The sequence below is a fragment of the Perca fluviatilis genome, chromosome 16 (genome assembly GCF_010015445.1).
Source record: "Perca fluviatilis chromosome 16, GENO_Pfluv_1.0, whole genome shotgun sequence".
Lineage (NCBI taxonomy): Eukaryota > Metazoa > Chordata > Actinopteri > Perciformes > Percidae > Perca > Perca fluviatilis.
The window spans coordinates 24,047,448-24,064,246 of NC_053127.1; the positions used below are offsets into that span (position 1 = coordinate 24,047,448).

Sequence of the window (16,799 nt, forward strand, 5' to 3'; positions counted from 1 at the left end):
AACACTTAAATAACGCTGTTTTTAAAAAAAATGTCCCTTAGTTAAAATAAAAATCCGGTGGAAAAAAGCTCTTGCCCCTCCACTTTGTTTTGATTTAGCAGTAAGAGACAGAGTTGGCTATACAGTGTCTGCCATCATATGTGTGTGTGTGTGTGTGTGTGTATGTGTGAGTGTGTGTGTGTCTGTGTGTGTGTGTGTGTGATGCGGTGTACTCCAGCTTAGCCCATGGCCCGGGGCAGTGAGCTGCATTAGTGGGACTGAGTGAGCGGCCTGGTCCCTCCCTATTAGTGTGCTGGTGGCAGAGGAGTGTCACTGCCCAGCATGGAGAGAGAGAGAGAGAGAGAGAGAGAGAGAGAGAGAGAGAGAGAGAGAGAGAGATTAACTGCTGCTACACACAACACACACACACACACACACACACACACACACACACACACACACACACACACACACACACACACACACACAAACATTGTTTACCAGACCAGCAGTTGAAATCCCTAACAGGACGCCAAATGACCCTAAATACACTCAGTATCAAATATCACAATCTTACATTTACCTAAATTACACCAAAGAAACCTCTATCACCATCGACAACCAAGATATAACCTGCCAGTGGAAAGCGGTGTGCAGAATTCTCTGTATTGCACCTAAGAGGCAGCGATAACTGATTCTATGGTTTTAAAGTGTTTATGCCAACCGCTGGTTACTGCTTCTGCACAATTACAAACATCCAGTGGGTAAAGTACAACATTGTAAAGAGTACTCAGAAGTAGAAATAACACAATGTAAAACTACTCAAGGAAAAATCCTTTAAAAGAATGTACCTGAGCTATCAAAAAGCTTCAAGATATAAGCAGAATTTTGATGGTGTAAATAGTCAAAAGCGAGTTCATATTAACCACTATATACAGATAGGTCATTTAATTTATAATAATGTCTGTAATAAAACATGTAACTAGTAACTACAGCTGTCAAATAAAAGTAGTGGAGTAAGAGTACATTATTTCCCTCTGAAATGTGGTGGAGTAGAAGTATAAAGTAACCAGACTGATCTCATGAAGTGGCGTATGTATGACATGCCAATTCGTATGCCATTATTGGCGTGTTATCAAGACGCATACTCACTTTTTGGCATGTTTATCAACGCCGTTTGGCCTCCATTGACTTACCTTACCTTGCGATTGCGTGTGAATTGATGCCGTAGCGAGTAGTATGAAAGGCCGAAAACCCACATAGGGAGGTCGGGGTGGAGGATGGGTAAAACACAGGACTTTCACCCAGGAGAGTGGGGATCGTGTGTGATGTTTCCTTTCCACGTTTGTTCTTTCCCTAAACCCAACCCTGTTCTTCTTTTCCTAAACCCAACCTGCGTGTCACGTTTCCTAAAACCTACCGTAGCTTTCTTCTTTTCCTAATCCCAACCGGTTGTTCTTTTCCTAAACCCAACCGTAGCCTCGCGATAACACGCCACGTGGCGTGTATGTTTACGCTGTGACGTTGCAGACTGCCGGTCTCTCTGATACAGCGTAGACATACACACGGATAGCTCAAAATGCGTACAGATAACGTATGTTTACACAAAGTCATGATATCACGTTGAAGTAACAGAAAACGAACATACTCAAGTGAAATACCTTAAAATTGTGCTTGGGTAAATGTGCTTAGTCACATTCCAGTTTGAATATGCCAAACAGGAAGAAGGAGTGGTCAGCATACAATTAATAAAAAAAACATAATTGGCAGATTAATCACTACTAAAAATAACTGTTGGATAGGCTTTTATAAACCTGACAAAGTGTGCATATTGCACTGATCACCTCATCACATTTCCTACATATTAATATAGACACAGGAAACCATCCTTTTGTTGCATCTGCACAATATTAAACTTAAATGTTGAAGTGAAAAAGCCCCCGCTTTACAATGACACTGACCCTAGATTTTTTGTTACTGACACACAAAAATATTGACTGCTGTTTGCTCTGTATCATCCCTATTGTACATACAACATGCTGAACTGTTGACTGAAGTATTTACAGAGTTCCACTGATGGCAAGAACATAGAGAGAAAACAACTCCCATGCTGTAACCATGTTGATTTATTAACTTGCTTACACATGATATTTACTATGTACATGCTAAGCCACAAACAACAGCCGAGAAACATCACAACCTTTTCCTCACACTTTTCTAGCACATTAACCCCAAAGCAGCAATCCAGATCCGCTCACCTCCCTCAACTTCCCGCCCACTGCCGTCAATCACAGCCCGCAGTGTTGATCTGGCCTTTATGTGTGTTTGGTCAACTAATAGTGAGGCTGATCAATAGGTCTGATTGAGAGGTCATGTAGGAACATGGCACTTGGGTGACCACCAGGGATCCCATTTGATCCCAGAGCATGTCTCCTCACGGTCCCCAGACCACCAGCTGCATTCACAGAAACACCGTAAAAAAGAAATCTCTCCATCAGGGTCACTGAAGTTTGAAATCCATCACTCTATACCAGAATAAATCACAATGTGGAGTGCATCTATTCTAGGCTTAATTAAGAATATCTGATTCTAGTACTGTTTCAGTTTCTAGTGTTCCCTTACACCTTATCTTTTCTTTAAAATTATACATTTAGTCATAATTTGACTTAGGGTTGGTATAATTATATATATATATATATATATATATATATATATATACACACTTTAGACTATCTGTAATTATTCCATAAAATCAGATGAAAATTTGTAGGACCACACTTAAAATCAACAACTTAAGAAATGTTACAGGATTTGAGAGAAAATCTCCTGCCTTTCATATTGAGAAAAAGAAAGAAATTAAGACTGAAGGGGGAAATAAGAACTAAACTTTCAGCCGCTGCTGCGAGCTTCTGAGTAAAGAAGCATTTCCTTAAATACAATTTCTTAGTAAAGCCTGCAGTAATCTCCTCGTACTAATCCCTCTTCTGCTAGCCTAAACAAAAGAGTACAAGAAAGCAGGAGGAAAGTGGTAATACCTCTTTACTGAAATCCTATTTCTTAACCCAATCCAGGCCACATAAACCCTCCAACTCTTTGACTCTAAGCCTTGACACAAGCCTTCCTGCTTTCACTTTCCTTAACAACTCTGGATGTGGTTAGAAGTGCAGATTAACAAATATCCTTCACAGAGCCAGTAAATACAAATTATTTGGTTACTCTCATCTGATAGAATACAAAAAAAAATCCCAGTGATGAGAATGCGGTGATCACTCAGGAGCAAGAGCGGACAATGTGACCTGAAATCTATATGAAGATAAATTATCACTTTACGTTGATAACAATAAAGTTACATACATCAGTGTGCTTTCTATCTAATGTTACTACAACTATATACTTACAATTTGTAGTTGTAGTGTTGATAATGTCTTTAAATTACTGTCAAACTGTACCACTCCTAAAGCTACAGTAATATTATAAGGAAAGTTCCATTTAAGTTAAAACTAACTCAAAGAATCATCTTCTTTTTCCTAGTTTATTACCACTCAGTCTTATTTTAGTAGGTTTGTCGGAGATCTCAGCATCTCATTCAAGTTATCACAATAAATAAAAATAATGGCAAAAGCAGAAAAAAAGACCCCAGTTTTAATCAACTGTAATTATCTTTAAAGCCACATGATTAGAAATGTGTGAATCCAAAAAAGACATCCCAAACTAACTCTCTCATCTCTCTCTCTCAGTTGATATATTCTCACACAGCCTGGCTTGAAGGGCCAGATTTCTGTCAGAGTGATGTGCTTGCAGGGGCTTCCCCATCTCTCCCTCTTACACTGATTGACACTGATACACTGATGCACCGTAAACATGCTCATACTGCATGTGTGTGTGTGTGTGTGTGTGTGTGTGTGTGTGTGTGTGTGTGTGTGTGTGTGTGTGCGTGCATGCGTGAGCCTGAGAGTGTTTTCTAAAGACAAAAAGAGAAAAAAAGCCAGGGGAGAGGGACGGCAGAGTGTGTACGTTTCTGTGTTATGCGCACGTGAGCAGGCGTGTGTAGTAGTGTGTAAATAGTCAATAATAGCCGACACTTGTCAGCCCTCTGCTCTGTACTCACAAAGCCTGTGGTTGAGCCATTGTTGAACTCCGCCTCTCCACGCCAGCCACCCCCCTCCCAACTGGGTCTCTCAAGCAGAGATAATTATGCCTATTGTGCCCCTTACCACGCACAGGCTACGCTACAAGACACACAACAATGACAGCACAGACACAACACACACACACACACACACACACACACACAACTTGTTTGTGCTAATTTACACACCCACCCACCCACGTGCCTACTCAACCTAACTGAGTAAAAGATGGCTGCCAGCACCCCATCTGTTCCTGCCCTGCTCAGCACACTGGGGCAAATGTGAGAGGGGCAAACATATTCCGAGAAAGAAGGGGGAAAAAAAGAGGTGAACAAACTGCATAATTATATGGTTGGAATGGAAACTGTGTTTGAGTGGTTAAAAGGTAATACATTTCCATGTTGTTTTGTCATTTCTTAGATAGATGATTTTACAAAAAAACTGCTCACTGTTAGGTTTTGGTGTTACCAGCATATGTTTGCATGTGTACATAGGTAATAGTGGCACCTTCTGCTGCATAATTTAGTCTTTAATGTCTCCCACTAACCCCCATGGCCATGCTGTGTGCCATGTGGGACAGAGGCAGGAGGAGAGGAGGGTAAGGTGAGGGAGGGATGGTGTGAGACTAGAGGGTGGAGGTGACAGAGGGCAACAGTCGATGGGGTTATATTCAATGAGCCCTGGGGACGCCACGTGCTCCCTGTCCTCCTCTGTCACACCACGTCCTGCTGCACCCAGGCAGCCCGAGCACAACAGGACATCCGCCACACAGCAGAGCAGAGCGGAGCGCGGCCTTAATGTATCCAGAGTTAATGTTTAATGAGTACTCCATATTCAGGCAGCTTCGTGCAAAATCTGAAAATGGCTTTATTGTGTTACTTTCGAGGGTGATGTGTGTGTGTGTGTGTGTGTGTGTGTGTGTGTGTGTGTGTGTGTGTGTGTGTGTGTGTGTGTGTGTGTGTGTGTGTGTGTGTGTGTGTGTGTGTGTGTGTGTGTAGGGGGCAGGCTTGTACATTTGTACTTTGCAGAAGCGAGTGTGTGTGTGTGTGTGTCAGACCGGTGTTTACAAGAGTCTTCTGTGTCCCAGACAAGTGTATCCATTAATGTATTCCTGCTCTGAGTGCAAAAGCACAGATTTACAAACAGACATTGTGTCCTAACACACCACTGCTCTCCATGAGGTCCCTCTGCCTTTGTCACCTCTCTCCTCACTGCACCTGTGCGGAGCTTTAGGACACTAACTTTTTAATTACTGAGAGGAAAAGCTGCAGTACGTGCATGGTATGAGAAAGGGGCAATATATATATACAACTGTTTTAGAACGGTCAAATACATAGCCAGCTGCAGCATGCTGGAGCCATAGAGAGAGCAGGTATGCATACATATATAACATTTTGCACGTATCAAAGTCACCTCCATACATAATATATTTCATATTTATATTTTAATATTCAAATACTGTACATATTGTATATGTAAAGGCCGGTTAGCAATTGATAAACATTTGGTCCATATTGTCCAAACCCCCTTGTAATCAATGTGCTGTGAACTATTCTATATTAATTGTTTTGATAATCTATTAATTGTTTTTGTCATTTTTATGGCTGGTTACAGCTTCTGGAATGTGACGATTTGATACTTTTCTCTGTTTTATATTATTATAAACTGAATATTTTTGGCTTTTGGAGTGTCAGTTGGACAAAACAAGACATTGATGACATCCATTTTGCGCTGTGGAAAATTATAAAATTTTTCAGACATTTGTTTTAGACAAAACGATAAACCGAATAAATAATCAGCAGGTTAAACACTAATGGAAATTATTTGCATTATTTGCAGCCCATCATCATCTTCAAACTTAAGTATCTGCAAACTAACCAGTTTAGCTTAGTTACTGTAACTTTATCCTACAAATTGATAAACTCAACTGTATTTTTCAACGTGCTCCCAATGAATACCTGTGTGTGTGTGTGTGTGTGTGTGTGTGTGTGTGTGTGTGTGTGTGTGTGTGTGTGTGTGTGTGTGTGTGTGTGTGTGTGTGTGTTGAACCGCTTGACTTCCAGCAGGGACCCCAGGGGCAGAGGATTGATCTGTAATGTAGCCTGTAAGTGACCTCACCACCCATTAGGATCCAAGTTCACATTAAGGCCTGAGCATTTACACACCGACAGGTTAAATCCACCTTACTTTCAACACAACAGAGACTTAGCTAGACTGATGAGATAGAATACACCATTCCTCTCACAGTATTCTGGAAATGCACAGTACAAGCAGTGTCTGTCAATGGTCTGTATGCATGCAAAACACATCTGTATCCTGTATAATTTGACCAAGAGGGAGTAGAACAAGATGGAGTGGAAGTTTGAAGAGAAAATAAGAGGATGAGAGTAGAGCTAGAGTACAAAGATAGTAAAAACAAAAGAGAACACAGAATACTGAGGATGAGCAGGTGAAGTGTTGATGTGTGCAAGAAGAGTTTTCTGATGTAGTTTTTTCTAATCTCATCCATAAATTGTAATGTTTCCCTTCTGTCATTGCTTTTCAGCTCTGGGTTTTATGGGCATGTGTATTAAATTACTGTGCAAATACATAAACAAGGCCAAACTGTGTGGCAGGTGGATTAGATGGAGCATGGTTGGGCATCTTCTGTGGACCACCATGTGGCCGCAGCCATCTGCTGGTCCAGTCTCTATTCATCGAAGCCACTCATTAGCTTTCTGCTGGTTAGACTGACGGCCTCGATCTGCAAGCTGAACCCTCTCTGTGTCCCACTGTTGTTTTTATTCCCTTCCACAAACCCTCCATCTCTCTGTCTCCGCTCCAGCTCTCCTCCTTCAGATCACTGCTCAGACAAGCAGGCCGCCATTGTCTTATGAGGGTCACACACACGCGCACCCACGCAAAGCTTAACTACAGGGATGGCATGGGACAAGTGAGAGGGAAATAGGTCAGTCTGCATGCAACCCCCCTAATAAAACCCCTTACTGTCCTGGCTGGACAGGAAAGTGGGGCAGGCTAGAACACACACACACACACACACACACACACACACACACACACACACACACACACACACACACACACACCTCCAGATGGGTAACATGTGTGTTTGACAAAATGGAACCTGTTGGGGTTCAGAGGGCATGGCTGCGTTGTGCTATGTCATCAACTCAACCTTCAGAGCGGTATGTGATTGTCCTGCTAATCAGGGTCTGCACATAATAATTCCTCCACGAACTCAACAAAAAAAACGTTGATAGATTTTTTTCTTTTGTCTCGTCACTTTTGAATTCTTATTTTGTATTTAAACGGTGGGGAATCAGAGAGAAGACCCACAGGAAGGAACTGCAGTGGGAGCCTCAGGTCTGTGGTGGCACAAATGCTGCTCTGAAGGTAGATGACTTGAACGTATCAATACCTCTAATTAAAGTCAATTAAAATGTTAAAAAAAATCGATACGTAAACAATACCTATGTGTTGAAACTAATTAAATCTCCAGCACTAAGACAGACACTTGCAACTGGAAAACAGAACCAATCCTATTTTTTCTTTTGTGTTGCAACTATGCGGAACAGCCAATCACAGCCCACCAGAGCATTGTTTTTACAGTAAAATTCAAAGAATGTTCAGTGATGGTTGAGTGCTTTGACTTGCTGTTTGCAGTGGATTTTAGCAGACAATGTCCCTCTTTATCAATACAAAACCAGACAACATGCTAGGCAGAGTTTTTGTTACCACAGAGACAGCTAACAAAATAAAAGACATGCAAGTCAGTTCTTGTGAATGTGATTGTCTATCTATCTTTGCTGTATGATCGACCGCCAGAAAGCCCAGTGCATGCTGGGATAGGCCCAGGAACAAGCATTTATGGAAAATTATGGAATGAATGTTTTTGATTTAAAAAAAAAAAAAGCAACCACAACCACAACATATGGATTTACTCACTCAAAATCCACTGCAACTCCTTCTGCTGTGTTTCTTAAGGTACGAAATAGTGACAGGCCAGACAGGCAACCACCCACTCACTCACTTGCAGAGAGCTCTCAGACACAAAAATCAATTTTAATTTTCACATCTTCGTTAGACCTATCCAGACAGTCCTTTGCTGGCCGAGTAGGGGGGAGAGAGTAAGCAAGAACAAGAGTTTGACCGGTGATGTTAAAGTAACTCAAGATATGGTTAACTGAGGAGTTGGATATCAGCATCAATAATGTTTCCATTGGGCCCTTTATATAACCACATGTCTCTACTGTATATAGTATACTGTATATACTCTATATTTATATTCACTGTATGTGTATGTGTGCATAGCTTTGTGCTTCAATGTTAGTGCACTTACAATATTCAGATAACAAACTGTTCTGCAGACGTGTTGTGTTTTAGAGGTCATGTTGCGGATAAGTGACTGCGTTGATTGGCTGTAAGGATGATGAGGTCACTGTGCTGATTAGAGCGGTGGGTCGGGGTCAAGGTTGAACACGGCCACATTGCAAGTGCTTGTTGTGTTTGTGTGTGTGCCGCTGTCGTAGGGACACGAAAGTTCAGTGAGCAGCTCATCATGTTCAACATCTGATTCTCACACTCACTGCTCATCAACTGACCTACATACCCCTAATTACACACAGCAGCCTCACGACCGTATTCACAGCCACACCCCATACGTAAAAAAAACCCATAAATACACACAGAGAGGACTGGCACATCCACACCAGATCAACTGTATTGATGTTTAGGAAACACAGAGGGAACTCTTAATGTAAAGAGAGACTGCAGGGAAAGGGAAAGGTAGAATCATTCTCGATTTTAAAGTGAAAACAGCAAATCCGAATAGAGAAATAATGATTTAAAGAAATGTCATTTGAAAACAAAAATTAAACAAAAATAGCATGTATAATAAAATCTAATTCAATAATTTGTTAACAGAAACTTGTATACAAGAACATGACTGGTTGGTGTGTGTGTGTGTGTGTACAACAAACTTGTATGCATTTAGCTGAAGTAAAATGAGTAAAGTAAAGTAGGGCGTGGAAAAATGAGATCAAATAAATTTAAATTTGAAAACAGTTTTTTGTGAGTGTATGTAATTAAAGTCAAAATTAAAGCATGGAGTAATGTTGGAGCAGAAAGCTTTTTTGGGTTATTCTGCTAAAATGTGTAATAGACAGAAATGTGATACAAAGTACAGTAAAACACTACAATACTGTACTTTGTACATGGAAACTGAAAATGAAGTCAAATAAAATAATAAAAATAACAAACTACTGCAACCTTGGTGCATGTGTATGTGTGACACAGTGTCTGTGTGTTTTGCATACATATAATATAAAACGCCATCTGCCAGGACCTGAGGCCGTTCTTGCCCTACTACCCTCCTTGCTTCTCTTCCTTTGGTTCATTTTTCTTCTCTACCTCTCATCCCTCTCTCCTACATTGTTATTGCAAGCATTTTAAATGCAGAAAATAAACATGTATACATCTCAAACATACATTACACACAATATATAATTGCATCATAAGACACTCATAATGTATTCACAAACAACAACAGACAAAAAGACTACATCAACAACACTACATTTCTCTCTCTCTCTTGCACACACACTCACACACAAATGAGGTTAATGAAGACGAATGTGGGGGCACAGTCCTATTGACATCCTATGTCTCTAATTGTGGCCCTGTTCTTCAAGGACATGGTGCTAAGACAAGCAGGGAGAGGACAGGAATAGATCTCAAGAACTGTGGAATAGTCATGTAACTTGGAGGAGAGTCTATCTAATGCAGTGTCAATCGCAATTAATACGACATTGGGGGAAAACAATTGTATGTGATGAGATGTAAAAGCGGTAAGAGGGAAATGTCTGTGAAGAGAAGAGGAAGACGAAGGAGAGTTAGGGAGGAGATATCAAGCAGGGAGGGAGGAAGGAGGAGAAGGACCAGATCAGTGATCCAGAACAGTGAGCAGACAGAAGACACGAGTTAAGAGTTTGGTCAAACATAGAGCACAGCGGTGCATCAGCCGTCCTCACACACAAACAGAAACACACACACATAGAAGATAAAGACATACCTAAATCCTATGAAATGACTCAACCTGCCCACCCCAGGATAATCCAGATCCACTCATGTGATGTCCTACCTGGTACGATGGAGACAGTGTCTCTCTCCCAGGACACGACGCTGACGTACTCCTGCACGGCTGCGGGGATGAGGCACTTGAACACAGCTACGTTGCCCCGCATCGAGCGCTGATCCGCCACCCGCACGGTGTAGGGCTCCCTGAAAACTACAAAACAAACCGCACAAATCATATTGAGATAGCTAATATCTAAAGCTTTAAAAGGCAGGGTTGTTTTCCTACCATTGAATACAGTGGTTGAGGTGTGGTGACCCATTATAATGTAAATGTTGCTTGGGACGTTTTTTCCAGACAGGCATATCCATACTTTTTTTTTTACTTATAAGAGTTATTATTATTTAAAGATATTATCTACACATAATATCTTCCAACATCTATCCAGAAGACGCGTTGACAGTGGATGAACATCATGACGATATCATCACCATGTGAGCCTTCTTGTTCTGAGACAAAAACAATAATCTGCTCATGTTTACATCATCAAAAACAACACATTAACACTCCAGAGCAAAACGCCCTTTCATCAATTTCTACAGAACTCCGCATTTATTCATTGGAAATTACTGGCCTACTCTCATGCTGTTTGAACTCCTCTAATTCCCCATCCGCTTTCACCATAAATAGTGCGGGCCACCATTAAGCAGGATAATCACGGAAATTATTTTCTAGCTTTGGCATGACATCATCACGAAACACCGATCTCTTGTTTTTGCACAGAACTTCATGAGGATACAACGGAGCGAGATGTGCATTCAAAGCAAACCGAAGGGTTATTGGTGCTTCAGTATGCAGGTTCATGCAATATTTTACACTCTGGTGAATAAGCAAGGACTCATTAGCAAAATCACATGAAAGCTAGGACGTATCCGAAGGTTGCTAAGAAACTGGTTCGGAGTCCCTTCCCTGGTAACAGACACGGTGACAGCATGCATACATTCCTGCTGCAAGAGGGGAACACATGCAAGAGCACAGACATTTGCATCTTCTTTGAACAGATGAGTGGAATGAAGCAGATCTGTCAAATTCTTCTGAAATAATATGGAATGAACCACCACGGATGCGAATTGGCTTAGAAATTGTTGTTAGCCATGAAGCAGTAAAAGTGATTCAAATGAGACCCCTGTCAATTATTGTTTGATGGCACAACGGCCACAGGACTGAACCCCATGACAAAGCGTCCGCATCCTGTCTGACCGTAACCTGTGCACCGGAGCTGCCGGGGCCCGACAGAGGCCGCTGGCTGCAGGATGTTTGGTTCATGCTAATCCCTCGTCTCCTGAGGCCAGGCTTTTGGGTCATGTGGGAATGAAGGCAGCAACCGGCTGGCATGCAGCTCAGGGTCCTGGCTCAAATCCTCAACTTGGCGCTAGTATTAGTATTAGAATGAATATGAGTATTAGTTCAGTTCGGTGTTGGGAGGCAGAATATGAAAACAGATGTTGATGGAAGAAGGGAAGGGGGAGGGAACGAATGGCCTGAATGAATGATGGAAAGGGGAGACAATAGATGCAGTGTAACTAACATCCAGCTGCAGCTTTGTTCCAGCTGCAGTTTGATGTAACTCTTTGGTGAAGTATCTCTGCTGGTTCTAGAGATGCAGAGACCCAAACCCCCAGACGTACTATTTTACTTTAGATGAGGTCTGGCTTATTAAAGCAGCCTCACACAGTCCAATCAATGGAAAGCACCAATTAGGTTTGTTAATGAGAGATAATTAAAGAAGTGTGCTGTGGCTATATTTAGTCTGCACAAGAGGACAGTTTGAAGAACAAGGGAAGAGGGAGGAGGAGGACAGAAAATGAATATGATGGCAACAGAGGCAGCTTTTGGTCAAAATGTCTAAAAATAGACTACCTATAATATCTACTAGTGTTTATCAGTTGAGTCTTTATTCTCACTGATGCCTAAAAATAATTAAACATTATTTTTATATATTTACTGAAAAGAGGAGTATTTTTATGTACAGCAACAGTAAAAAATGTCCCCGTTTTAGCTGAGTGAGCGCATAGCTGTAAAAGATGGTGATAAGGTCACTGACACTTAGAACCGTACATCCTTATCACTTGGTGTTGAATTACTTTTCTCACCTCGCAAAGGTTTAAAAAAAATATATATATTAAAGCGGCCGTCAATTTCCTGGTGGCCTTTATTGTGCCGACCTTTTAAAAAAAGGAGCGTCAATGAGCGTGATCTGGTCATGTGATACAACCTATAGCCACACTTTTTCCTCCTCTTCTGATCTGGTTATATCATTTAAAATGTATCACACTGGAGTTGCTACTAAGTACTGTAGGGGTTGTGTTTTGCATTTCATCCTACCAGATGGTGCCATGCTGTAGATGGAGCTGAAGGGGTTATGGCGGTATAAAGTGCAGTGGTTCATTAACAGCTCAGTCAAATAGGTGTGAGCGAAGGCCGAGGCCTGGTGTAGTATGTGATGCAGATGTTCTCTCTGTAGACTGTGTTCTAGGTCAATCTGTGTTCAGGTCGAGAAGGGCTATTTTAGGGCAGGTGATTCTGCGTGTGGGTAGGGCTTTTTGCAGCTGCCAATCACATCTGCTCTACTTTCACAACTGTCTCTTTTTGCTCCATTCCTCATCATGTTGTGTCTCACTTTGGCATTTTGATCCATAACCATCCTTTTTTTCATCTCAATCTTTCAGAACCTTCGGTCTTGCTTTGCTCTTACGCCCATTCCCCTATCCCGACTGTGGTCCCAACTCACCAGCTTTGATGCGGATGTTGGGGCTGCGGATCTTGCCGGCTTGGTTTTCGGCAGTGCAGAAGTAGTCGTTGTCGTGGATGTAGCTGTTGTAGGCGGAGGGCGAGAAGGGGTACAGCTGTAGGGTGCCATTGGCGTGCACGTGGCGGATGTGGGGCACGTCGTAGATGTCGTCGCCGGTGGCCAGGTACCAGCGCAGTATGGCACTGGGGGTGCCCCCTGCTGGACAGGGCAGGGACACCCCCACCGAGCTGGAGTAGGTTACCCTCTGCAGGGAGGCATTCACAAAGTACAGCCTGGTGGAGCCCACATCCTCACTGTGTACTGCAGGGGCAAAAAGACAACACAACATCACCGAACAGGCTGTGGTGGAGGTGAGAGGCGAACGATGAGCACCTGTTATTTGCCGTATACACTGTGTAAACACACACATACAAGCTAACAGGATTCCACTGCCACTCACTTAAAGCAATCTGCATCACATTAATGGACAATAAAATGGACAGAGTGGGAATGCCCTTCAAATGTGTTGCAAAATAATCATAACAAATATATGTCAAATGTCCAGCTGCAAACATCAGTCATGTGATTCAGAAAGCCAGGGATTTGGGCTAAAGCCTGTGATGGTTTAGATGGATCGGAGGGAGGAGGAGCCGGTTACCTCCGTACAGTGTGTGCACACATGCACAAACAAAGACAGAGAGAGGAAACTCGATGATAGGTTATGTGATTGGAATTTCTATGCCAGACGCAGAGATTTAAGTCTACTTAATCTCCTTACATATTTAACACACACTCACACATGCACGCACACACTCACACACACATACAGGAATGTTCTTCATTGGCACTCAGATTAAACACATACAGCTCCAGCAGAGAAAGGAGAGTGAGACGAGGAAAGGAGGAGGGGGCAGTGAAGTAAATTTGGGGTCGTAATAGGAAAGATTAGAAGAAAAAGAAGAGTGTGTGTGTATATATGTATGTGGGTGGGTGGGGGAGACACTGCTGATGGACAGATGTGTATGTTAACCACCACTGCTTCTAAATTATATCATCTAATACACACCACGCGCCACCACATGTTCACCTCAGCACAGAAACTCCATAAAACATCATGGAAGATACTAACAGATACTGTAAGAGCCAGGGTGTGGATCCAAATTGGATGAAATTAGCACTCAGCATACTGTGGTTGTTGTTAAATCATGACTGTGTGTTTACTGTCTTTTTTACAAAATGGATCAAATATATTTTTGATTGATTTCTTCCCTATTAAATAATACTTGTTGAAATTATGGAATCTCCAAAACAATGTCAATATTTATTGCTTAAAAATAAATACAAAAGTATCAGTGGTAGAATAAACACATTTTAATATATTGATATGACATTTTTGATTGATTAGTTGCAAAACATTTAATAATTTTGTGTTAAATGTACCGTACTCCTTATTTCATAGTATTTGTGTAACAAAACAGTTCTGATCACTTCTTCTACCCTGGTAACCTTTTGTAAAAACCTATATGAAAAGTTGAAGGTCTGGGACTCCGATTTATTCGAGAATATGTCCAATATGTCACAGCTCAGCACAGAATGACGCCAAGATATCGTAAAAAAAAAAAGATCTAGAGATGAGACGGCAAAAATGATAACACAAAATAAGTTAATACAGTAATGATTACTTTCCATATTGATCAACAGCAGATATATATTTTTTGATACATTATTAAATCATTTTGGTCTATAAAATGTCAGAAAATAGTGACAAATGCCCTTCAAAATTCCCTACAGCCCAAGTTGAAGTAATTAAATTGTTTGTCTGACCAACACTCAAAACTCAAAGATATTAAATCTATTATTACGTAATATAAAGAGGGGCTACAACTAATATTTAGCCTTTTGCTTGAAAACGATGAATTGATCTTCAAATTATTTGTTTTCTGTTGATCGACTTATTGATTAATAAAAATTGATAAAAAACACATAGTTTTATTTTTTTAAATCAAAAAGGTTTTGAATCCCCTGTGGTCCAGATCATCTGTTCACCGACTTCGTAATAACACCAGCTAATTGTTAAGCTCACTTTAATTAAATAGCAGTACTGCATGTAAAATACAGTAACACCAATCACAGTGTACAAAAACATTATGTTTGGTGACACTGACAACTTTATGATTGGTGTTGTGCTGTACCAGCTAAATGATGGTCTTGTTCAAGGAGCTTTTACACATCCTTTTTGAATAATCATGAAAGCATGCTGTAAGATTGAGGGAACAGGATGAGAGAGAAATATCCCCGTTGCTCACACTGTTATTAGGTTTTCACAGGTACACGAAGCACAATACCCAAAATAGTTGTGACAATCAGAACCATCTGTGTGAACAAGGAGTATTAACTTTGTGATATTGATGCAGAGAATCACAAAGTCAATCAGATATGAACCTTCTGGAGTATTAAAACCAAACACAACCACACAGCTTTAAGCTATGGGTGATGTAAACAGAAGAAAAAAAAAAACATTAACAGAATCAATCACTACCATCAACAGTTTCACTGTGCTGGCACTAAGCTCAGTGCACCAGATCGAAAAAATAAGACGTAGCGATCTCTTTCATGCATGAGGTTTTGTGAATAATTCCAGCTTCCTTTCAAAGAAGTGAGTCCTACTCTCCATAGTAGACTAGAGATTGATAAAGCTGGGCAGAATTTTACAGATGGTATTTGAAAATGTGTCTGGCAGTCCAGTGGTGGGCTGCAAAAACCAGGTCAGACTCCCTCCCCTCTGCAGATTACTGATAATGGCCCCTGAGCATAAAGCCCATATTAAAGATTGCAATATCTATAATCTCCCAATGGGGGGACAGGACTAAAGTGGAAGAGTGAGGGGGTCACCCTGAGAGCTTGGGGGGCTGGGCAGCAGGAGAGCCTCTCATACAGTAGATTATATGGCCTGGGGGCCTAGGCACTGAGGGGGGGGGGGCTGGGGAGCACTGGGACTGATGGAGTGGGAAGTGGAATAGAAAGGGGATCAGAGCAAACTTCCACCACTCAGAGCCTGTCAAAACCAGGCAAACCACACATACACTCACCCGACACACACACATGCATACATATAAACACATACACACTCCAAAAAGCAGCTCTCAGCGCTCAGTCACACTGAGAGGAGACAGAGCAGGTTGCCATGGTGGTGCTGGCACTTGGAAGCTGTGACTGAAACAAGAACAACTCAACAATTTAGCCTAACAACACTGAACAATCTAAATTTAGAAACTTTAAGTCACCAAACCCCAAATTCTGTCACACTGTCTCAAATATTTTCAGGTTGAAAAAATAAACTGCTGAAGTGAGCAGATATGTTTAAATGGCATAGAGGTGAACAGACAGACAGAAAGCAGGAAGTGTAATAGTTTTCATTTTGGTGTGTATAACCTACAGTTTGCAAAGTTTTGTAAAATAAATAGTGTGTAAATGCCTGACATGCCAGCGGTGGCCAAGCCAGTCAGCGATAGTGTGGAAAAACTGCCGTTTGGTCAGGCACAGCAACATGAGCGCATCACGCTGGATGTGCTCCAAAACTCAACTGGCACAGTCCTGGTTTGTGCCAGACTGGCGGACTTTCCACTCCATTTAAGACCAACAGTCGAAACATTACATACCAACTGTGCCAACCTGCATAGACGGCTTGTATGGCAAGAAAACAAAATGCCACATGCACCAACAGTGAGGTAAACGACAGAGACTGCATGGTAAACACATCTTTGTTGTGGCTGAATCCAAATGAAAAAGTACTGAAACGTGAGTGTCAAAATTCAAGTTGGGCCAG

General features: G+C 41.5%; 1 protein-coding gene across 3 annotated transcripts in view; it reads right to left on the reverse strand.

Annotated features, from left to right (window-relative positions):
- The window catches only part of LOC120543934 (Down syndrome cell adhesion molecule-like protein 1 homolog), a 55,797-nt gene that overhangs the window by 32,154 nt on the left and 6,844 nt on the right, over positions 1-16,799 (reverse strand). For all 3 annotated transcript variants that reach the window (XM_039777359.1, XM_039777360.1, XM_039777361.1), the window contains exons 2-3: positions 12,974-13,294; positions 10,249-10,395 (exon numbers count right to left, since the gene is read on the reverse strand). In XM_039777359.1, coding sequence (XP_039633293.1) covers positions 10,249-10,395; positions 12,974-13,294 — 468 coding nt within the window. The remainder of the gene's footprint in view (positions 1-10,248; positions 10,396-12,973; positions 13,295-16,799) is intronic.